Source organism: Psammomys obesus, unplaced genomic scaffold (assembly GCF_907164565.1).
Source record: "Psammomys obesus unplaced genomic scaffold, mPsaObe1.curated_primary_1811, whole genome shotgun sequence".
Lineage (NCBI taxonomy): Eukaryota > Metazoa > Chordata > Mammalia > Rodentia > Muridae > Psammomys > Psammomys obesus.
The window spans coordinates 892,055-917,585 of record NW_026594184.1 but is presented as its reverse complement, the minus strand read 5'-3'; the positions used below and the strand labels follow the sequence as shown (position 1 = coordinate 917,585).

The 25,531-nt window shown below is 39.2% G+C and overlaps 1 protein-coding gene across 3 annotated transcripts in view; it reads left to right on the top strand.

Annotated features, from left to right (window-relative positions):
* The window catches only part of Enox2 (ecto-NOX disulfide-thiol exchanger 2), a 341,843-nt gene that overhangs the window by 235,287 nt on the left and 81,025 nt on the right, over positions 1 to 25,531 (top strand). For all 3 annotated transcript variants that reach the window (XM_055618080.1, XM_055618078.1, XM_055618081.1), the window contains 2 exons: positions 3,236 to 3,370; positions 20,176 to 20,331. In XM_055618080.1, coding sequence (XP_055474055.1) covers positions 3,274 to 3,370; positions 20,176 to 20,331 — 253 coding nt within the window. In that variant the 5' untranslated portion in view covers positions 3,236 to 3,273. The remainder of the gene's footprint in view (positions 1 to 3,235; positions 3,371 to 20,175; positions 20,332 to 25,531) is intronic.

The following is a 25,531-nucleotide window of genomic DNA, read 5'->3' as shown; positions in this document are numbered from 1 at the left end:
ATAAGCATATTAAAAATCACACACAAGAAAAAAATGTAATGACAACATGTAGGAAGGAATAATTAATTCCAGTGAGGTGGCTTCACAGTTAAAGTGGTATTTGAGATAACACTTGAAAATGATTTCAGTTGGCATTCTACAATTTCTAGTCAGAGATCCCCTAAACACTTGCTACCTGGAAATTGGAAATACATCTGGACCTATTTATTGCCTCTGTAAACTCTGGATCCAGAGGATATTTAATGTTATATGTTTGTTTTCTTACTGATATTTACAGACAAGCTATATTTGGCCTTGAGCTGTGCCTTCATGAGAGAGCACTAAAAATGGATGTGCACACTAGACTACAAGTGGGACAGTCAGCAGTTCAGAGTGTATTGTGGAATACTTATGGCTCCCTTCCTCTCTCTCCCCCTTCCTCTCTTCTCTGTATATGTATGGGCATGGGTATTGTTGGAGGATTCAGCATAAAAGAATGAAAACTTTAAAAACAGAATTTCAAAACTAATGTCTTTGAACATTTGCTTGTTCTCAACAGGCCTAAAATAGTACAAGTATAAATAACACAGTCAAGGACCATACCTGATGTTGCCAGCTTGGAAAGACATGATGGACATTAACAAGCTACTCTTAGAGCAGAGTTGCCTTCAGGGGTCTAATTAGCAGATGTTCATATTGGAAGGTAGTAGAAAGACTACGTCATTTTTCTTTTACCTGGAGGCTCTCAGCAGTCGGAGAAATTTCCCAAATTAAAACCCTTTTGAGCTCAGAAAACTTATTGACCAAATCTCACACAACTGTTCAGTCAGCACATGTCCTTGTCTATGTAACCCACTTCAGTGTCTTTGCTTATGTGACCCTTTTTGAGAATATCCCTTTCTTTTCTTTACTACCTAATAACTAGCCATCACTCAAAATATAGTCATATAATTCTACCCTTCTCTTTGAACATCTGTTCTCTATAAAGTAATTTCTACCTGCTCAGGCCACAGAATCACTTTATTCCTTAAACTTCAGTAATCTAGACTATACCAGTCAAGTATTTCATTCATTTTTAATTATTTTATTAGGAATAATAAAGCATAGTTACTAAAATATGTGCATCCTATACAACCTTGGGTAATAGGGATAGCCTTTCAAAACCTTTCATTTGTTAAATGCAGATATAAATCCACCCCATAGATTTGTCCTGAAAGTTAAATGACAATGACACATGCCAGCTGTTTTAGTTGACATATGGCAAGCACACAATAATTAGTGGTAGTGAAAGGCTGAAGTTGTGCTGGTACTAACAGTAATTATCATCATCATCATCATCATCATCATCATCATCATCTGTCTCTTCACCTAGAATGTGCAACATTTTTTTCTTTTTTAATTATTTTTTTTCTTTTTTAATTTTATTTTTAAATTTTTATTAATTACGGTTTATTCACTTTGCATCCCAGATGTAGCCCCCTCCCCCAAAGCCTTCCAATCCCACTCTCCCTCCCTCTTCTTCACCTATGCCTCTCCCCTAGTCCAATGATAGAGGAGGACCTCCTCCCCTTCCTTCTGACCCTAATCTATCAGGTCTCATCAGGACTGGCTTCATCATCTTTTTCTGTGGACTGGTAAGACTGTTCCCCCCTCAGGTGGAAGTGAACAAAGAGCCAGCCCATGAGTTCATGTCAGAGACTGTCCCTGTTCCTATTACTGGGGTATCCTCTTGGACTCTGAGCTGCCATGGTCTAATTCTGTGCAGGGGTTCTAGGTTATCTCCATGCATGGTCCTTGTTTGGAGTATCAGTCTCAGAAAAGACCCCTCTACCCAGATTTTTTGATTCTGTTGCTCTCCTTATAGAGCTCCTGATTTATTAATTACAATTTATTCATTTTGTATCCTAGCTGTAGCCCCTTCCCTAAACTCCTAACAATCCCACTCTTCCTCCCTTTTCTTCTCCCATGCCCCTCCCCCATCCACTGATAGGAGCAGTCCTCCTCCCCTTCCTTCTGACCCTAGCTTATCAGTTCTCATCAGGACTGGCTGCATTTTCTTATTCTGTGGCCTGGTAAGGCTGCTCCCCCATCAGAGGGAGGTGATCAAAGTGCTAGCCACTGAGTTCATGTCAGAGACAGCCCCTGTTCCCTTTACTAGGGCACTCACTGGGACAATATGCTGCCATGGGGTACATCTGGGCAGGGGTTCTAGGTTATATGCATGCATGCTCCTTGGTTGAATTATCAGTAAAATCTGTACACTAAGCAAGAAGGAAGGCCCTGGGTAAGATGATCAATCCTTATTCAGAAAGACAAACAGGATGGACATCGGAAGAGGAATAAGACAGGGAACAGGTCAGGAGCCTACCACAGAGAGCCTCTGAAAGACACTACTCAGCAGGATATTAAAGCAGATGGTGAGACTCAGAGCCAAACTTTGGGCAGAGTTCAGGGAATTTTTTTTTATAATTTTTATTTTTTTATATTAATTACAGGTTATTTACTTTGTATCCCAGCTGTAGCCCCCTTCCTCAGTCCCTCCCAATCCTCCCTCCTCATCTCCTCCCGGGCCCTCTCTAAGTCCACTGATAGGGGAGGTCCTCCTCCCCTTCCATCTGACCCTAGTTTATCTCAAATAGGGGCCATGTCTACTGTCTGCTTTTTCATTGGGTTTCCCCTAACCTATAGAATATTCCTTTATCTGATGGATAGCTTATCTCTTTCAATAGTACTACTACAAGGACCTAAACTTTTACCAGAAGTATATTTTTTCACAATTTATTGCTAACTAAGAAGCCTTTTGATTGTTGTTTGTTGCTGTTGTTGTAGTTGGTAGCGGTGGTGGTGGTGGTGGTGGTGGTGGTGGTGGTGGTGGTGGTGGTTTGCATCCCTGACAAGTTTGCATGGGATATGCTGAAGTAATAATATATTATTAGACAAAAAGAATAAGAAACTTCTTAGTTATTCCAAACTCCTTTGATGTGTACATTTGTGTTAGGTAGAAATGGGGTAGGGAACTAGAAAGGAATTATGTTGAAATGCCATCTGGTAAATTGCTTCCCAATTTCATGACTTCCTGCCATTTCAAGCTGTATTGTTTCAATCCTTGTAAAGAAACTAGCATTGTATTGAGGTCTTACCCACCACTTGTCCATTGACCATTTTAATAAAGTGTTTGCCAAAGCTTACTCTAATAACTAAACCAGATACTGGAACCTCAACACAACAAATCATTTGGCCTTTCATTTCATTTCAGCTGAAAATACTAGAACTCTGAATGTAGATTCCAGTGCAATGACTCTGCCTGTGTCTGATCCAACTGCATGGGCCACAGCAATGAATAATCTTGGAATGGCTCCACTGGGAATTGCTGGACAACCAATTTTACCTGGTATGTTATTTTTAATTACCTCACAAGTATTTCTTTTTATTGACTATATGGTAATAAATATAATGATATGACAGAACTTATTTTGAAGTTGACATTTTCTAGATTCTGCCTAGAGTGGGCATTTTTGTAACATTATCTTTATAGACTGGATGGCCAGTAGCTACTAGTATACCAGTGACAGCACTTTGGGCAATTTAGGAGGATATCTGATAAATAATGTATCAGAACATGTAATGAAATAAAATCCAACTGAATTTTGGCAAGTAATAACAAAGCTGGTCTAATTTTATGGATTTCTTTGAGGACACAAATAAACATGTGCATGGAAAGAGAGCTTACTTAAACTCATCATAAATCCTAGATTCTTAAAGGAGAAGAAGGAAGGTGGTAGGTGCATAGGCTCCAAAATAATTTTGACATTGAATTATACTGTTAACATATGTGTACACACACGTGCACATTAATGGCCATGGTGAACTAACTCCATCTCTATTAAGTATGAAGTCAAGAACCAGTAAAGTAGTTCAGAATATGAAAGACACTTTACCCCAAAGCGTCATGGCTTGAGCTTGATTCCCAGAACCCACATGGTGGAAAGAAAGAACCAAATTTGCAAGTTGTCCTCTTCACTTCTACATGTGTACCATAGCATGAGTATATAGCATGAGTGTGTATGCGTGTTTAAATGTTAATTTAAAAATGATATCAGAAGAAAAACATCATGATATATAAGGGGGTTTGTAAACAGCTTCCTGGCTAGTAAGAGTTAATTAATACCATCTCAGGGAGCCTGGGGTGGCTTTTGAAACAGCCTAAACATTAATCTCCTTAGATTTATTTAATTGTGGCCTGCATAAATGCACACAAGACCTAATCAAGCTAAATGCTTGCTGCTCAAAATGTGTTTTTGTATAGTCCCCAAAATATGAAGCCTTGTCCAGACCTACTGAAACAGATGCTGCATTTTCACAAGATATTCAAGTTATTCACAGGCATGATCATATTGATCCACAGTGTTGTGCTGTTTTGTTCATATAATTAGGTCTTTCTTCAGTTTTACAATTCCAGCCTGAATTTTAAATCATTATGGCTTATAATGGAATTGATGACAATATTAGCAATAAATTAAGAGATGTATTATGTTAAATTCTGGGAAATAAGTACAAAAGAGATCATTCAAGAAAAAAATATATGGATAAGGAATGGGTACCAACCTAGAAGCTTTATCAATACTTGAAAACTTTCATAGTGCCATGAGGTTCTATTTATGCTACCAGGGAAGGAAAATACTCAACAGTCTTACCTACAGTGAACCGTACAAACTATAATGAAAAATGATGTGTCTACTGGTACAAAAGTTATGTTATAGGAGTAACTAACCATATTCCAATTGGATTTATTATTTTATTTTATTTTTATATTAATCACAGGTCATTCACTTTGTATCTCAGCCTCAGCCTCCTCCCTCTTTCCCTCCCAATCCCACCCTTCCTCCCTCATCTCCTCCTTGCCCCCCTTCCAAGTCTACTGATAAGGGAGGTCCTCCTCCCCTTCCATCTGACCCTAGCTTTTCAGGTATCTTCAGGACTGGCTGCAATGTCCTAATCTGTGGCCTAGCAAGACTGCTCCTCCCTTGGGGGGAGGGGTCAAAGAGCCTGTCATTGAGTTCATGTCAGAAATAACCATTGTTCCCCTTACTAGGTATTTAAAGCCTACTCTGTAAAGACTGAACTCATAGCTGGTACTGTTGACTGGCTAGGTCATGCCCTAAAGCAGAACATAGTTCAATTAATCTGTTTAATGAATATAGTATTAAATGTCCCTGTGATCTTATCTGCATTTTCATAGATTAGTGTAACTCTTATTCTTTTTTTTATTATTTTTTATTTTTTTTAATTTTTTATTAATTACATTTTATTCATTTTGTATCCCCCCATAAGCTCCTCCCTCCTCCCCTGCCGATCCCACCCTCCCTCCCCTTTCTGCATGCATGCCCCTCCCCAAGTCCACTGATAGGAGAGGTTCTCCTCTTCTTTCTGATCTTAGTCTATCAGTTCTCATCAAAAGTGGCTGCATTGTCCTCTACTGTGGCCTGGTAAGGTTGCTCCCCCCTCAGGGGGAAGTGATCAAGAGCAGGCTAATCAGATTATGTCAGAGGCAGTCCCTCTTCCCATTACTATGTAAACCACTTGGACACTGAACTGCCATGGGCTACACCTGACAGCTGGGTCAGGGAAGAAATAAAGAAAGAAATTAAAACCTTTCTAGAACTCAATGAAAATTAAGACACAACATACCCTAACTTGTGGGACACAATGAAAGCAGTGCTAAGAGGAAAGTTCATAGCACTAAGTGCCTTCAAGAAGAAATTCGAGACAGCTCATTCAAGCAACTTAATGGCCCACTTAATAACCCCAGAAAAAGAAGAAGCAGACACACCAAAAAGGAGTAGACGGCTGGAAATAATCAAACTCAGGGCTGAAATCAATCAATTAGAAACAAATAAAACAATTCAAAGAATCAATGAAACCAAGAGCTGGTTCTTTGAGAAAATCAACAAGATCGATAAACCCTTAGCCAAGCTAACTAAAAGGCAGAGAGACACCACCCAAATCAACAAAATCAGAAATGAAAAGGGGGACATAACTACAGACACTGAGGAAATCCAAACAATCATTAGGACTTACTTCAAAAGTCTATATGCCACAAAATTTGAAAATCTAAATGAAATGGACAATTTTCTTGATCGATTTGACTCACCAAAGCTGAATCAGGACCAGGTAAATCAATTAAATAGTCCTATATCCCCCAAAGAAATAGAAGCAGTCATCAAAAGTCTCCCATCCAAAAAAAGCCCAGGACCAGATGGCTTCAGCGCAGAATTCTACCAGACCTTCAAAGAAGAGCTAACTCCAATTCTCTTCAAACTATTCCACAAAATAGAAACAGAAGGAACATTACCAAACTCATTCTATGAAGCCACAATCGCCCAAGTAACTCTTATTCTTGACCAGAGAAACTTCTTTTTGTATTAGATAACCATTAACAGAGACACCGACAACTGATCAGTGTGCAGAGAACAAGAAACTATGGAGTGCTCACCTCTAAATATTATAGTTATATCACACCCAGCCCCAGGCTCAGGGAACAGTATGGAAGAGGGGCAGGATGATTGTAAGAGCCAAAGGTAGTGGATATCTGCATTTTTACTAAAAATGACAAGGCAGTGCCACACATGAACTCATTGAAGCTCTGACTACATGCCCAAGACTTACTTGAGCAAGATCAGTTAAGCCAAAATCTCAACATGGGTTGGATTGAGAAATGTCATGTTCGTAGCAGCTTTATTTGTAATAGCCAGAACTTGGAAACAACCCAGATGTCCATCAACGGAGGAATGGATACAGAAATTGTGGTATTTTTACACAATGGAATACTACTCAGCAATCAAAAAGGAGGAAATCATGAAATTTGCAGGCAAGTGGTGGGATCTAGAAAAGATCATTCTGAGTGAAGTATCCCAGAAGGAGAAAGACAAACTTGGTATATACTCGCTTATATAGACCTACAAGATATGATAAACATAATGAAATCTACACACCTAAAGAAGATAATCAAGAAAGTGGACACAGGCGAAGGTGATTAATCCTCATTTAGAAAGACAAATGGGATGTGCATTGAATGTATGACAGGAAATCTACCACAAAAGGCATCTGAAAGACTCTACCTAGCAGTGTTTCAAAGCAGACACTAAGACTCATAACCAAACCCTCGGCAGAGTGCAGGGAATCATATGAAAGAAGGGAAGTTAATATGATATGGAAAGGATAGGAGCTCTACAAGGACCAAATATATCCGGGCACAAGGTCTTTTCTGAGACTGACACTCAACCAAGGACCATCTATGGATATAACCTAGAACTTCGGCTCGGATGTGGCCCATGGTAGCTCAGTAACCAAGTAGTTTTCCAAAGTAAGGGGAACACGGACTATTTCTAACAAGATCTCAAGGGCAGGCTGTTTGACCCCCCCCCCCAGGGGAGGAGCAGTCTGTTAGGCTACAGAGGAGGACTTTGCAGCCAGCCCTGAAGGTACCTGATAAAACAGGGTCAAATGAAAGGGGAGGTGGTCCTCCCCTATCAGTAGACTTGGAAAGGGGCAGGGAGGAGACCAGGGAGGAAGTGCGAGGTTGGGGAGGGAATGAGGGAGCGGGATACAGCTGGGACACAGAGTTAACAAAATGTAACTAAAAAGAAAAATAAAATTAAAAAAAAGAGAGAGAAATGTCTAAGAGATTAGCAAAGCACACCACTGGATATGTCTGTGGTGGCACTCGCAAAAAACAAACAAACATAAAGTTTGACATGTAGGAGAGCAACTGAGGAAGAAAGCCTCATAATAAATGTGGTCAGCACCATCCAGTAGGCTGGAGGCCAGATGAAATAAAAGAAGGAAAATAAAAACCCAGCCAGCAGGTGCAAATTCACTCTTCCTGAGGGAGTGTATATCGTACTGTTGCCTAGATACAACATAGCCCTACCACTTTAGCCTTATAATATGGGCTTTTAACACATGTTCTCTAGGAATATTTCAGGCTTCTTCAGTCTTGGGCTGGGACTACATCATTGATCCCCCCCCCTTTTTTTTTCTACAGCTTATAGTTTCTTTCATTGAATAGTTATGGAATTTTCTAGCTTTCAGACATACACAGGGTCATAGTAGTGTTACCCAATCTTCAGTTGTGTAAGCCAATCTAATAAATCCTCCTCTATAATTTCGTATGTATTCCTCTTAGAGAATCTTGACTAATTTTGTATAGCTCACACTGAAACAGTCAAAATGTGGTTCATTCACATTCTTAATAGCAATGACAAATAATGAATGTGTGGCTGAATTTTTTCCCTGAGGAAACACCGAGTAGTGGTAGCTGTATGGAATAGTAAGCATCTGATTGTGCTGTTGCCTGCTCCATTCATGATTGGTGGACATTGCCTTAGAAATGGAAATTTAGCACTATATTAGTTACTTTTGTAGTTGCCCTGGGCAAATCCTGACCAGGAGCAACTTAATAGAGGAAAGATCTCTTTGGGCCCACATTCTAAGAAGTGATATAGTCTATCATGACAGGGAATGCATGGTGGAAACAGATGAACTAGCTGGTCTCATTGTATCTGCAGTCATTCCTAAAGGTTTCAGACCTTTCCAAAACAGTTAAGCCAAATGGACCTTTGAAGGGTATTTCACATTCACATCACACAAGCACTCTACTCCAGTGCTACCTACCTTATTAGTTGTCAGAATCTAGTTGTCAGAATTGTTACCCTGTCATTTTTGTGCAGTTTTAGTTTTAACCTCTATAGTTTTCACCCAACCCTCTAGAAAGGGGACCAATGAGAGGGGAAAGGTATACATAAAATGTGTGAATACAATCACTGCACCTATAAACATGTTATGGAAGTGTCAAGACAAAAAATACACTATTTTTTCTTTTTATAATTTAATTTTATTTATGTATTTTTATTATAATTTATTCACTTTGTATTCCCACTGTAGCCCCCTCCCTCATTTCCTCCGAGTCCCACCCACCCTCCCACTTCTCCCCCTATGCCCTTTCCCTAGACCCCTAATAGGGAAGGACCTCCTCCCCTTCTATCTGACCCTAGCTTACCAGGTTTCATCAAGGCTGGCTGCATCATCTTCCTCTGTGGCCTGGTAAGGCTGCACCACCCCCCAAGGGGAGGTGATCAAAGAGCCAGCCACTGGGTTCATGTCAGAGACAGCCCCTCTACCTCCTACTAGGGAGCCCATTATTATTATACTCTAACTAAAAATGATGCTTGTGGAGCTGTTCTCCAAAGTACCCTTATTAATGGTTTAATAATTCAGCTACTTTCCTGACTCTCAGGCAGTTTCCTGCTGAACCAATAGACTGTTCTTTGGCCTGTCTCGTGTCACCTCTTTACGGCAATAGAATACACTTTGTTATAGATGGGGAAAAAAGATGATACATGAACTTTCTTGACAGCTCCCTGAGATTTCAAATCTCCACTGCCATGGATTTTATTGAGGGATGCATACTTGTCATTGAAAAGAATGAGTGGCATAATTAAATTATTCAAGTAAGGATCAGAAACAGGCCACCTCAGGTTTGGAGTTGAGCTGCCTTACATCTGACATGCTGTTCTGTGCAACTGCTATTCAATAAAATTAGTCTACAGGTCAGGATCATCTCTTAGACCTATTTTCTTCAAGAGTGTTTGTTTTGCCAAAGCATTCCACAAAGACTTTATTGTCACATGAAAAGGGCAACCAAAAGGCCATAGCTTCTGGTTGAAATGAACAGTGTTCTAGTCCAGTTGTCCCAGATAAAACCAAGGATGAACCAATGGAGAATTACTCACTGAATACCTTGTGTGGTATTTTCATCTAAAATCAAATACCCTTAGCAGCTTCATAATGAACTGTGAAGTATGAAAGTAGAAGAATCTCCCCTTATGGTTTCTCTAGTATAAAGACTCAGTAGGAGGAAGAATGGAACATGTGGGCTCATGGATCTTATTTCCAGAGTAAGAACAAGCTCCACCATGGGTATTGTCATTTGAAAGAAAACAGTCCTTCTTGAACTTGGCAAGTTAACTATGACAGAAACAGAGAAAAGAATGAGGTTGCATATCTCATGGCAGGCCCGTTTACTGCCAGATCCTTAAGGAAATTTGGACTTCAGTTTTATTACATTTTACTTCTACCACAGGTACAGGTTGCTTCCAGTGACAAATAGGATTAGAACCTGGGAAAGATCACTATTTATCATCATAGTAGACATATTACCAAAAGCCAATGATACCTTTGACAGTATGTCAAATATAATTAATATTTCTCCAAAACAAATTCAGAATCCTTCCAGTAATGGTAATCCCAAAACACCTCATGGGGTATTTTATACCTGGAGATATGTCATTAATCTCCAAGAGGCCATATGTGTTCCCACACTTACATAGCACAGTAGCTGGCAGAGAGACCAGGGAAAAACAAGTTGTCATTATTTAGTGTGGACATGACTGAGGTTATATACAATATAATGGAAGATATTTAAAGTGTGTAATTATTTGCTTCTATAAATAGAGGTACCCAACTTTAACAAAATGTATAAGCTATATGATCTATGTACTGTCATGCATTTCTTCAGAAACAACCACATCATTTTTGACTTGGAAGCTGGTGACAACATAAAGAGTAGTTAGGGCATAGTGGACAAAAAGAGAACTGGTCGGCACTATAGAGATTGCTTATTATAATGGGCTGGAGAGATGGCTCAGGCATGAAAGGCTAGGCTCACAACCAAAAATATAAGAGATTGCATATTAAGGCACTCACAAAAACTAAAGCGTAGACATACCTCCTAAGGACTGCTCCATAAAAACAGATACTTACTCATTTAACATCACAATGTGTGTTAATAAAGGCTATGATGCCACTTTCATATAGAAATGCTTTAAACTATTTAGATCAATTTTAAAAAATACCTAAAGGTCAAGGGCTTCAGAAACTTCAAAATATACATTACATGATCTTAACTCAGTGAAATACATAAATACACAATCAATCTTAAGAAAAACCTCACTGAAAACTGTTAAGAGGGATCTGAGTAGTAATACTATTTATTCACTCATACAAGTAAAATTTACTGAAGCCTGCTGTATGCAAGGTTCTATGAGGAGCCCTTCAGAGAAAACCTGTGCATACAAAAATCCCTGCTCTGAGACTGGCTTCAGTGCTTTCACAGAATCGCATACTCTCCCTAATAAAAGGTGTTTGGGGGTATAAGCTGCCTCTCGATTGACAATAACCCAAAAAAGTTCTCTTCCATTTTATTAGTTTGTTCTTTCATTTCAGCATTCATTTATTATTTCAAATACTGACCTTAATCAAAGTGGAGATCTAACAGTCTCAACCATTGCTTTCAGCTTAGATTCCCTTGTTTGGGGAAATAAAATAAATACTAATGTAGTACAATGTAGAAAGAGTCAGTAAAAACTTGCACAAAAGTTATTTTAACCATAGTAATAGGTGAATAATGTTGGTCAAGGAAGGGTCACAGAAGAGGTGACATTTGCATCGCAGATAACTAGGAGCAGGTTCAAGATTAAAAAAATAAAGAAGAGTCTGTACAGAGGAAACAGTGTAAGTAATTGGAAAGTAAACAAGAGAAGATGGTATAGGGACAGTGGTGAACTACTAAATTCAACCAGATCACCTCTTTGTACAAAGATTTTGACCTAGATTACAAAAAATGCTTATAGTGTAAGAACAATATCTACTACAAATAAAATGAATAATCACCTGAAAATATATAAATAAGAATAGGAAAAGAAGAGAATCTACAAAGGTCAATGAAAAGTCATATATTTAAGTCCTTGGATTGCGTCAAGTCTCCAAATTGAGGGAAAAAAAAAAAAACTGACCCTGCATCCAGAATGGAAAAAAAGAAAAAGAATGGGAGACTTAATCAGTTATTAAGATAAAATACGCAAATACTTCAGTGCATGAGGAAAGAGAAATAGGTAAGTGTGTGTGTGTGTGTGTGTGTGTGTGTGTGTGTGTGTGTGCGCACATGTATGTCTTTGTGTTATATGTGAGTGAGGATACACATAGGTGGTGGTGCACATGCCTGTGTGCTATACAGAGGCTAGAGGAGAACATTGGATGTCCTGCTTTTTATTGCTTTCTTCCTTGCTCCCTTGAGACAGGGTCTCTATAGAACCTGAAATTTGCCATTTTGTGTAGCCAACAGTCATTTTGTCTACCTGTCTCTGCCTCATCCCACCCCACACTGGGGTTAAAAATATGCCACCACATCATTTCCAGTTTTTACATAGATGCTATGCTGGAAACCCAAAACCAGGTCCTTGTCCTTGTATAGCAAGCATTGTACTCACTTAGCCATTTCTCTTGCTCAAAGAGAAATATTTCAGGATTCTTCATTTTGGGGGTTTGTAATATTATATTTCCGAAAGAATTCTTTAACAGGGAGTTACATATGTAGGTGTTCCTAATGAGTGAAATGCTTGGGTGGTTTCAAAGAATTGATGTGTAACCCAAGACTAGTGAATATTACTTTCACTAGTCTACTGCAAAATATAAAAATGAAAAATATAATGAGTTTCTCATGAAGCTGAATTTGCTTGACTGGAAAGAATGTTCTTTATTCTGAGAGTATCGATTTCTTAAAATTTGAGTTTTAAAATGTTCCTGTCCCTTACAAACAACATGAATCACACATTGTTTAGATTTTCTTTTATTTTTCCCACAAATCCTTCTTGACAAATTCAGAAGTTAGTAATCTTAATTATATGTATGTGCATAATTTTATTTTATTCATCTCTAAAATCCCGAAATGTAGGAACTGTGGACATAATGGGAACTGTTCTCATTAATTCTCCAGAGGTGTTTGCAACATTCCTGATTGAGAGTTGAGAGCATAATTTGTAAGTCATCAAAATCATCAGGCTTTCTAGAAAGGCAAGCACGCAGTGTAAATGAATTGAAAGGACTAGAAGGAAGATGGCTAGAAGAGCAGGTATTTACCAAACCTTGAACTACAAGAATGAAGTTTCATAAGAGGATATTCAAGACAAACATAAGATGTAAGAATGGCAAGATAGCTCAGAGATTAAAGGCAATTGCCACATAATCCTAAGACCTGCATTCAATCCCTAGAACCCAATTATAGGTGGAAGGAGAGAACTGACTCCACAAATAGGTCCTTTGACTTCATCACATGCACTATAGCATGGCCCCACACAGAATTTTATTTTGTTTTTAAGAGATTGCAAAGAAACCCAAACCAGTTTGTTAGCTTGTTTTCCATTGTACAAGAGCCAAGCCTTATCCTGCTTCAACTTTCCTAATAGGCAGAAATAAACATCCAGTGATCTACAAAGGCATGGCAGATGCTGGTGGAATTTTGTATGCACTGAGCAAAACTTAGGGAATGTGTGTTCATAAGAAATCTTATAATTAGTCCAGCATTATTTTGCATTTTAGCCAGGCTTCCTTAGAAATATAAATTCTTTCTTTCCTATACTGCCTGTAAAAATCTTCCAAAGGATCTGTATAGAGAGTAGGGAGTAAGGACTGAAGTCAGAAACTATCTACTATTAAACCATAAATTTGACCTATGTAATGCCTTTATTAAGCATCAAAGATGAGAAACTTCTAAGGTTTCTAGAATTTTATAAACAGGCCTAAGCCTCAGGGTCAGTCACCTGGCATTATGTCAACTGGCTCTTTCACAGAGCAATAGTACAGTGACTACAGGTACATTGTAGGATTCCAAACATGATTACAATCATCTGAAAAACAAAATCTCTCTGCCAATCTAATTTGAGTGTCTGATGCCTTTCTAGGTTTGTCCTTTAAAAATAACTCTTTTAACCCATCACACTTCACAACAACCAGACTGGATACTGTCCTTATCTTCTTGGAATGAGATTATAGAAAATGGTTAACACAGTCCCTAGAATATTATAAGAATCCAGTAAGTGACCATGGTAATGTAATAATTGATGACACAGTATCCTATTTTCATTTTTGTATCCAAACTAGAATATTATTTTGCCTTACTCATTTCTTCAACACTTGGCAAAAACCCGGCACCAAAATTTAGAGTGAATATGAGACAAATTAGATTCTCCTCTTTCTAGAGAAACGAAGTAGGACTTAAATACTGTTAAAGTGTTAATGAATGGTTTTAAAATGCTATCAATAAGCCTGTAATAAACCTTTACTGGGAGCACTCCTTTAATGATTATTTCTTTTACAAAATTAAGGTATTGGGATGGAGCAATATGTCCCTCAAATTGACAGCTGTTAGACCTTCTCTAGTGCCATAGATTCTTTGAAAAAAGTACTACCAGATAAGCAGCCAGACAAATTTCCCTCCTACCAACACTATCCACTTCATATACTCCATGGACACTTTGAATAAGCTATATGGCAATCCTAGATGCTTGCTGCTTAAGTAAAACTCTGGTCCAGAGAGGACTATCTCTATCATGCCTGTTTTAAACAGCCTACAGTAGACTTTTTGCCATAACAAGCCTTTGTAAACCATAGATAACTCCAAAGCAATTTCTGCCCAAGCGGGAAGAGACACATTTTCCCTGGATGCTCAGCAGAAGGCCTGTGAGTGGTACAAACACATTTTCTAATTAACCTGAGGGACTCCTGTGATGGGAATTAGCATGGTTCACATTTGCCTGAGTACTAGTGCCACTATTGTTCCAAGCACACCCCTTCATTTTCAATAAAGTGTACTCTGATTGGTGCCAGTCCCCTTGGCAAATCCCTTTTCTAGTTATATAAATGGATTGTTTGACTCACTCTTAAAGTAAGTTAGAGACACCATCTTATGCAGTTCCCTGGTGTTACATCATTCAGCCCAATAAAGGCTTCCTTTGAGTGGTACATTCTTTTTTAATTAATTTTTTTATTTCTATATTAATTACAGTTTATTAACTTTGTATCAAAGCTGTAGCCCCCTCTCTCATTTCCTCCCAATCCCACCCTTCCTCCCTCATTTTCTGCCTGCCCCTCTCCAAGTCCACTGATAGGGGAGGTCCTCCTCCCCTTCCATATGACCCTATGAGACCTTATCAGGTTTCATCAGGACTGGCTGCATTGTCCAACTCTGTGGTCTGGCAAGGCTGCTCCCTGCTCAAGGAGGTCAAAGAGCCAGCCACTGAGTTCATGTCAGAGATAATCTCTGTTCACCTTACTAGGGAACCCACTTGGATAGTGAGCTGCCATGGGCTACATATGAACAGGGGTTCTAGGTTATCTCTGTGCATGGTACTTGGTTGGAGTATATCTCCGAAAAGACCCCTTGGCCCAGATTTTTTTGGTTCTGTTGCTCTCCTTGTGGAGCTCTTGTTCTCTACAGGTCTTACTACCTCCCCCTTCTTTCATAAGATTCCCTGAACTCTGCCCAAAGTTAAGGTTATAAGTCTCAGCTCTGCTTTGATACAGTACTGGGTAGAGTCTTTCAGAGGCCCTCTTTGGTAGGCTCCTATCCTTTTTCCTGTTTTCTCCTTCTTCCAATGCCCGTCCTGTTTGTCTTTCTGAGTGAGGATTTATCATCTTACCCAGGGTCCTTCTTCTTGCTTAGCTTCTTTAGGTGTGCAGATTTTATTATGTTTATACTATATTATATATCTAGTATGAATGGTACATTTTTGACTCAGTAAGGAATCTGCTGGTAACACAAAGAGGAGAAAATAAGACAGTAGCAGCAGCAGCAATTAAGAGAGCAACTGAAGACTTCCAGAGAATGGTGAAGACAGAAAAAATAGAGAAGAGAGATGCCAAAGAAAAGCCAAAGATGAGAACCTGAAGGCCCTGTTCAGTAGAAGAGTGCCAGAGAGTTACCAATCTTAAGGGTTAAGGGCTTTTGATACCCTGAACCCAAAAGGTTTGTATATGCCACTATCAAAGCCTGAGGATATCAAGTCTCTGGACCTGAAAATTATAACAGTTGCCACTATAGAGCTGTGGGTCCCAGTATGCAAGACCTTTTAAAACTCAGCAGTGCTGTCTGATTCTGCTGTCTGCTGTCACCACCATCTGGTGCTGCTGTTACCCAAGGGTCACAATAGCTGTCATGTGATAGAGGCACTGGTGGCAAAAGCCAAGAGCAATAAGCCTCCAACTTGAATGGCTAGAACCATACATGTGTAGTTTCTAAAGTCCAGACCAATGTGTCCTACCTCTCAGGGTGTAGATCTCTAAAACTGGGTCTTCAGTGTCAGCCCCTCAGCCTTGGGTGCTCAAGGGCCCAGAACTACCAGAAGGAAAATGTCCTCCTTGCCTAACCACAATTCTTATCCTGCTAGAGCAAAGGACCTCAAGCCAACAGATTAGTAACACATTGACATTTGGATGATTGGATAACAGCATAGACATGACTCTTCTGCTCATTTCCACTCACTGGCCCAGATATGTACAATAGTATATGATATTACCAAATTTGGGATTGCAAGTTGCTAAGTAGCAGGAATGCTTAATTCTACATTGAAAAATGACTAGAAATCATGTAGTATATCCTCAGCTCTTGCTCTCAGCAGAAAGCTTGCCCAACTAATGCAGAATTGGCAGAATTTCCAATAGGGTGGGACTTTGAAAATTAAATGACTCAAAAGGAAGCATACAAACCAATATTTTATGACTTACCCAGCCGTGCTGTAGGGAATGGATGGCAAAATAAGAAATAATAAAAGCAAAACTGAATAGAGAATTTTTTGTCAGATGAACTTTGGAGGAATACCTTGACTTTTTCCATACCCTTTTGCGTATGGTTTCAAATCTCTTTTAGGTGTTTGAGTTGGGAATAGTAGTAGGCAATAATACATATGTTGGCAGTACTCCTCAGTCTAAGCTAGGAGCCAGGAAAAGGGAAGGAATTTCTTTTGTTTTCTATTCCCAATGTGTTTTAAATTTCACTTTGATTTTTCACATTCCAAAATACTCATCTCACTGCTTTTCCCCATTGGCATTGAAAATGCAGCTCTACATTGTAATTTAATGGGTTAAATATAAACAAAAGAATAATGAACAGAAAGGGAGCCTTTGAAAATATCATGAGCAACCTGCCCTCCAGCAAGCCCTCTTGGGCAGTTTAGCCTATGGCACGCTTGAGGTATTGAACTAAAGGGAGGTTATCTCATTCTATCTTTAACCATATGTCATGAATACATTTGCTTTTAAGTGAATTTATAAAATATTAATGCAATCATACTAAGCTGCAGAGTGGTGAGTGCATCTCTCAGGATTTATATTATTTTATGTATTTGTTTGCCTCCATTTATTAGTAGACAGTACATGAAGACAGGCATTTCCTTCTTGGGGGAAGCAGCAGAACTTGTTTAATGAAGTGATGTTTCTGTAATCTGTGGTAAGGTAGAGTTGTGAGTGACAGAGTTATATGAATAACAATGAGGAGGCAGTCAGAACAATAAAAGGAAGACAAACATTTCCATAGCAGGGGGAAATATATGGAGTTGTTTAGGTAGCATACAATCTAATCTGATCTTTTTCTAAAGAAAATTAACAGTTTGTAAATGAGTAAAATAATGTTAACAATTTCTCCAATATCTTCTGCACAAGGAATCAAATTTTCAAACACACAAACTGCATTCTGAATCAGAGTGCTAGAATTCTATTGCATAGCAAGACAGATGCACAGAGATCTTAAGTTCTCCAAGATGAAAAGGGAAACAAGACACCCTCCCTAGCCGCTGTGTAGAGCCTAATCTAGAGAGGGCTTGTCACAAATGTTTGTGGACTCTAATAGTGAATGTATGAATTATTGCATTTTTCAATGTGTGTTTCAAAACTGGCATGGAAGAAAGAATACTTATCTATGAGAACTGTCATGCCAGAGGTCTTCATACCTGCTTTGGTTTTCTATTGTTTAAGCTGAATTTCATTATATGCCCTAATGTTTACTAAAGAGGAAATGGAAGCATAAAGATATAAAAAATTTTCTTCAAGGTCATATACTATTGAGTACAAAAGAGTAAAGTTATAAGAGCCTCATGAAAGAGAGGATGTGTGTAGGTGTACATGCATGTTAGATGAGGTTTAAAAGTAAGTGTTTTTATAAAATAAAATAGCTCTTGAGAGAAACTTTTTGCTCTTCTTAAACCTTTCTAGGGCATTAGCACCTCAGGGAAAGAGACATTAGAAGATGAAGGTAGCCTAGCCTGCATGGCTTCTCTCTGCAGAAGGGGATGTCGAGTATTCCCTTGCCCATCCACCCAGACACAGTGTTCCTTCAATACTTCGCATGTTGGAGCTAAAGTCCTGCTCCTGTTGGGACCACAACCTATCTGTTGTTTACTTCTGCCTCGTCCCACATCTTAGAACCAACTAAGAACCTCGGAGCCACTTTATGGACATCCAGACAGGTGTTATTCCGCTGAACTCTGTGGCTAGTATGATTCATCTGCCCCTTCTTCACCACAAAAACCTTTTTCGATGCTTTTTCTTTGTTTGCAGTACACTGTATGTGTATCTATAGTGAAATAAATATGGGAAATGGGAAGTCAAATTTGGGGAAGTCCCTTCTCTCAAAGAAACTGAACTTTTTTTTCTTTTTTTACAGAAACAATTCAGTGAAATTAGGACTGCTCTTAGATCCAGTCAAAGGAGGCCCTTGCTCTGAGCCTGTACTTCATTTAAGATGCTCCAGGCTATGGAAGAATTACCTTGAGATTTTTCTAAGTATCTCTTTCTAGTCCTGAACACTGGCCAAGACTTCAGTGCCATAAGATCAAGTACCAACTCCAGATCAGGATTTGTCTTTCTAACCACCAAAAACACCTTTCTTGAAATTTGTTTAAATTTTTCTTCCATGTCAGGAACTGATCAGAACTCGCAGTGTGACCTGACAATCTCACTCTAGGCCTCTATGGGCTCCAGTTTCTATTTACCTCATTTGGAGTACTCTCTATTCCTCTATCCCATAGTGAAATCAACTAGATACCTCTATAAGCTTTAGAACATATGCCTATGAATCCTCCTAGAGTCTTGTTTCCAGGAGAATCGTCTGTCAAGTAAATCACTGCAGTGGCAGTTGTATGTTTTTACAATGTATTGAATGAGATTTTGCCATCAGAATGCTGTTGATGCTGATTAGGGATGAGTCAATTTGTATACATAGATAAGCCCCACAAACACTGTTTGGGTATCCTCACACTTCCCACAGTCACATCTCTGTGTGAAACAAAAAGTAGTGCAAATAAAATTCAGTGGTAAAAAGTTTGAACAGATTTTAGAGACAGAGTTAAGAATGCAGCAGAACTGGCTTCGAAGTCCTTCTCTCTGCAGCCAGTCCTGAAGACACCTGATAAACCAGTATCAGATGGAAGGGGAGGAGGCTCTCCCCTGTCAGTGGACTTAGAAAAGGGCAGGGAGGAGATGAGGGTGGGATTAGGAGGGAAAGAGGGAGTGGGATACAGCAGGGATACAAAGTTAACAAACTGTAACTAATATTAAAAAAAAATAAAAATTAAAAAAAAACCATACAATCAAAAAAAAAAAAAAAAAGAAGAATGTAGCAGAATAATCTAAGAAGAATTCTTCGACTGTATGAGACTTAAGCCTTGAAGCACAGGGAGAATTCAGAGCACCACAGGTGATTCTATCCCAGGATAACAACACTTACAAAGACACACAGAGTAGTTGCTGGTTGAGCCAGTTTCTGTTGTGTACTATGCTAAGCACATTTCCTTCTTCATCCTGTTCACTCTTCATAACTCCCTATACGGCAGGAGATATAAACCATATTTTACAGCTGAGAAAATGGAAGTTCATAATGCTAAGCAAATGATAGAAGAAGATCCTAAGTCTCCTTGATCACCAAAAGCATATACTGTTATCATCACACTGTAAAAGGAAAGTAAAGTTACAAATGACAGCAAGAAGTCTTGTCAAAGTGGAGCCGAGGATGTGTACTGGAAGCTGATGGAGATGTGATCCTTTGACAAGGCACAACAATGTTAGAAAAGATGCTGAATATAAAACAGACATGAAAAGACTACTTAAGTAGACTGAGATCAAACAAAATGAAAGAAATGTGCACAGCTCTATGATGATTAAGATGGAGAATGTTAACCATGAAGAGGCATTTGCTTGGCTTGTTTTTGGCTCTGTCTTAGAAAGATCTTTTGATTTGATGTTAATAATGTAACATTTGGCCTCCATTTGACCTTGTCTGCTATCATTTATTGTTTTTATCTACTTTTTCAGACTTTGATCCTGCCCTTGGAATGATGACTGGAATACCGCCGATAACTCCAATGATGCCTGGTTTGGGAATAGTACCTCCACCAATTCCTCCAGATATGCCTGTAGTAAAAGAGATCATACACTGCAAAAGCTGCACCCTCTTCCCTCCCAGCCCAAGTAATAGCCTAGTTCTTTGCCTATTTAAGCCACAGTGTCTCAGAGTTTCTTCTCTATCAAAAGACTATGTAAGGGCTTCATGGAAGCTTCACTAGAAAAGAGAAATGGAAAATTGTTCTCTTGCTAAGCAAGGCTGCATTTTATGTACAGAACAGTAGATATTTGTTTGCTGGTTACAGTACATGTGTTTTAATATGCCTAATGCCATCTGATGGGGAGTTCAAGTGTGTTAGTAGAGAAGGAGGCACGCAACACAAATTGCTCAACACTATCATTTATAGTCTTTATTTTTATAAATGATCCACATACTAGCAATGGTAGAGACTAAGTATGATTTGAGCCCATTTGAAGCCCATACCCATGAGAAAATACATCTAGTGCTAATAAGCCTCCATTGCTACCAGCCAGTCACACCCATATAGGAATGATCTAGAGAATCCAGCTTGCTAGTATAGTCTTCCTTTAGCACATCTATAGTATTAAGATGGCTATTTCAGGTAAAATTTAGTAGCATCAATCCACTTCAACTTTTTTTCAGATCCATTTTTTTTAATGATTAGAGGCTATTTTTACATATGACCCAAGCCTCCTTAATGTTTTTCCTAGTATCCTGGTGGTACTGTACAGCATATCAAGGAAGCTGCTTTTGCAGTACTAAGATTAGAGTTGTTAGTTAAAAACACCCATCGGGGTATTTAGATCATAGATCAAATAAACTAGCCTCATCAAGATAAATAGGAATCTTTCATGTGTGTCTTTGGACAAATATTTCATTTTCTACCATAAACAGGAATCAGTTAATCATGAATCAGATTCTGCCGGGACCCCAGAGTCTATGTACTATAACCTGCTCATAAATAAGAGGGTTTCAGAATCTTTCAGAGTTGGTTTGACAGTCCTCTTGTCCGGTTTTGTAAGTGAAAAATGAGCTTAATTTTTTTTTTGATGTTTTAACTGGGCTGTTAACAAAGTATGTCTTTTCACACCAATAAGAAACCTAGGAGGATAGCATCTAAGAGGACTGTATTTTAAAAGAGTATTTTGTTCCAAAGGGAATTAGAGAATAAAGTATAAAGGTTTTTTTTCCTTTTCCTTTTTTATTTAATTATTTTAATTTTTATTAATTACAGTTTATTCACTTTGTACCTCCCACCTCCCCTACCAATCCCACCCTCCCTCTTTCCCACCCGTGTCCTTCTCCCAGTCCACTGAGAAGGGAGGTCCTCCTCCCCTTCCTCTGATCCAAGTCTATCAGGGCTATCAGGAGTGGCTGCATTGTCTTCTTCTGTGGCTTGGTAAGGCTGCTCCCCCCTCAGAGGGAGGTGATCAGAGAGCAGTCCAATCAATTCCTGTCAAAGACAGTCCCTGTCTCCATTACTTTGGAGGCCACTTGGATACTGAACTGCCATGGGCTACCTCTGTGCGAGGGTTCCAGGCAATCTCCATGACTGGACCTTGGCTGGAGTATCAGTGTCAGAAAAGACCCTTGTGCCCAGACTTTTTGGATGTGTTGCTCTCTTTGTGGAGCTCCTATCCTTTCCAGGTCTTACTATCTCCCATTTCTTTGTTAAGATTCCCTGCACTCTGCCCAAAGTTTGGCTATGAGTCTCAGCATCTGCCTCGATACCCGGCAGGGTAGAGCCTTTCAGAGGCCCTTTGTGGTAGGTTCCTTTTCTGTTCCCTGTTTTTTCCCTCCTCTGATGTCCATCCTCTTTGCCTTTCTGAATGGGGATTGAGCATCTTAGCCAGAGTCCTCTTTCCTGATTAGCTTCCTTAGATGTACAGATTTGAGTATGTTTATCCTACATTATATGTCTAATATCCACTTATGAGTGAGTATATACCCTGTGTGTCTTTCTCCTTCTGGTATACCTCACTCAGGATGATCTTTTCCAGTTCCCACCATTTACCTGCAAATTTCATGATTTCCTTGTTTTTTATTACTGAGTAATATTCAATTGTATAAATGTACCACAATCTCTGTATCCATTACTCTTAGTTCCACTATCCTAACACATTCCATATCTCCTTTCCCCCCCCCTTTTCCCACATTTTTTTATTCAGATTACAGAAAAGTATATGTCCCCAGTAGTTCCTTTATCATGTAAAAACAACCTTTGAATATAGGTATTACTGGTGTTAAAACTGAAAAGGCAGAGTCCTGCTGATTTAATCATGCATGTATTGTGTGAGCAGCCTTCACAGACTGTAACTATTTCAGTCAAGTCTAAACTAATAGGATGGCTCATAACCTGTAATGTCCAAGGTTGGTGCAATCAATATTCAACTTAAGGGTCCAATATCTAGGTCTCCAAAGTATAGCACAAATGCCCTGTTTTTTCTTTTGTTTTAACACAAAGACCACATTATTAAGCAGTCTTTAATGCATGTCAAAACATGTGTTAAAGAGGTGGTAATTTCATGTGCTTTAGTAAAAGAAACAAGTATATTTCTCAAATACATTTTCGTCTTTTTCTACCTATAGCCATGATTTCTTGGTACTAAGTTAGAAGGGCAACAGAGTAAGAAGGCAGCATTATATCCAAGAGCCCAATCACTTAGTTTTTCATCTTTGTACTAAAGAAGTCTGACAGGGCAATTAATGCAATAAATGAGGGTCTTCTGGGAATGAATCTGCTTTAGAATTTAATTCAAAAATAACGCCCCTGTGAAGGTTAAATCAAACTGGTGTTTTATTTGCTTTTCAAAAATGGACTTTGTTTAAAGGGAAGTGCTCAGATTAATTGTGTATAAAATTCCCTAGCTAGGCTCTTAATTCTTTGCTGAAAGTGTGGCAATTGTGCTGTTTTTATCAACAGTGGGGACTTGTTTTTCTGAAGGTAAGACAGGAAAGCAGGCTGTTGATGTGACTTGAGTCCCTTTTTCACCTCTGAGGCCAACCAAACCTAATTTATTATAAGGCTTTGATTAAAAGCCCCACTACTTATTCCTAGCTGTCTCTGGTATATCCTCTTATATTCAATGGCCTCTGAATTCAAAGTCTCTTAGCACTGAGACCATATTATTCAGAGATATCACAGTATCTTTAGTCAACATTCAGACTGCTTCTAACTCCTGTTGCTTTATTACAAAATACATTAACTATTATTTCCTTCCTTTGTCCCATCAGACTATCTTTCTAAATGTTTGCCACATAAATAGTATAGGATACTATGTATAATGTATCCTGGAGTTCTCAATTCATAATCTGACTCAGTGGTTCTCAACTTTCCTAATGCTGCAACCCTTTAATACAGTTCATTATGTTATGGGAACCCCCAACCAAAAAATTATTTTCAGCAACTTCATAATTGTAATTTTGCTAGTGTTGTGAGTCATAATATAAATCTATATTTTCTAGTGGTCTTAGGTGACCCCTGTGACAAGGTCATTTGACCCCCAAAGTAGTCGAGACCCACAGGTTCAGAACCACTGGTCTAACTCCTGCCCTCAGAAGCCTTTTCCTACTGTGCTTCATGACTGTTTTCTTTTTTTAAATTTTTAATATTTTTCTTCACAATTTATTCATTGTATATTCCAATTGAAGCTTTCCCTTCAACTACCCCCAGTCCCACTGTCCATCCCTCTTCTCCCTATCCCTTTCCCATAGTCCATTGAAAGGGGGAGTTTTCCACTATTGCCATCTGTCCATAGCTTAAGTCTCATGAGGACTGCCTGGATCCTTTTCCTCCCTGGCCTGGCAAGACTACATCAACAGAGACTAATGATCAAAGAGCAGTCAACTGAGTTCATAATAGAGACAGCCCCTGCTCCCCTCACTCAGAGATCCACGTGGAGACTGAGCTTCCAATCTGCTGCATCTCAGCAAGGGGACTAAGACCTATCCATGCATCATGCTCCATTGGTGCATCAGTCTTTTCAGGACCCCCTGTGTTCAGATCTTTTAGTCGTGTTGGTCTCCTTGTGGGACTTCTGTGCCCTCCATGTCGATCTATCCCACTCCTGTCTTCCTCCATAAGACTCCTCTACTCAGCCCAAAGTTTGATCCTGAGTTTCAGCATCTGCCTCTATCTCCTTTTGGGTGAATCCTTTCAGATGACCCTCTATAGAAGGCTCCCATCTTGTTTCCTCTCTTCCACTGCTTCTGGTGTCTATCCTGTTTGCCATTCTAAGTGATATTTAAGCATCCTTTCTAGGGTCCTCCTTAGTGTTTAGCTTCTTTAGGTCTGTAGATGACTATCCTATATATTATACAGCTAATATCTGCTTATAAGTGAGTGTATACTATACCTGTCTTTCTGTTTCTGGGTTACTTCACTCAAGATGCTCTCTTCTAGCTCCATCCATTTGCCTGCAAATTTCATGATTTCCTTGTTTTTAATTGCTGAGTAGTATTCCACTGGGTAAATTTACCACACTTTCTGTATCCACTCCTCCATTGAGGGACATCTAGGTTGTTTGCAGATACTGGCTATTACAAATAAAGCTGCTATTAATATAGTTGAACAAATGTCCTTATTGAATGGTGGGGCGTCTTTTGGCTATTTGTCCAGGAGTGGTATAGCTGTATCTTGAGGTATTGCTATTCCCAACTTTCTAAGAAAGCTCCAAATTGATTTTCAAAGTGGTTGTACATGTTTACATTCCCACATCCTCTCCAGCATATGTTGTCTCTTGAGTTTTTGATCTTAGACATTCTGATAGGTCTAAGATGGAATCTTAGAGTTGTTTTTTTTTTATTTTATTTTTCTTTTTAGTTACATTTTGTTAACTCTGTGTCCCAGCTGTATCCCGCTCCCTCATTCCCTCCCCAACCCCGCACTTCCTCCCTGGTCTCCTCCCTGCCCCTTTCCAAGTCCCCTGATAGGGGAGGACCTCCTCCCCTTTCATCTGACCCTGTTTTATCAGGTATCTTCAGGGCTGGCTGCAAAGTCCTCCTCTGTGGCCTAACAGACTGCTCCTCCCCTGGGGGGGGGGTGTCAAACAGCCTGCCCTTGAGATCCTGTTAGAAATAGTCCGTGTTCCCCTTACTTTGGAAAACTACTTGGTTACTGAGCTACCACAGGCCACATCCGAGCAGAAGTTCTAGGTTATATCCATAGATGATCCTTGGTTGAGTGTCAGTCTCAGAAAAGACCCTGTGCCCAGATATATTTGGTCCTTGTAGAGCTCCTATCCTTTCCATATCATACTAACTTCCCTTCTTTCATATGATTCCCTGCACTCTGCCGAGGGTTTG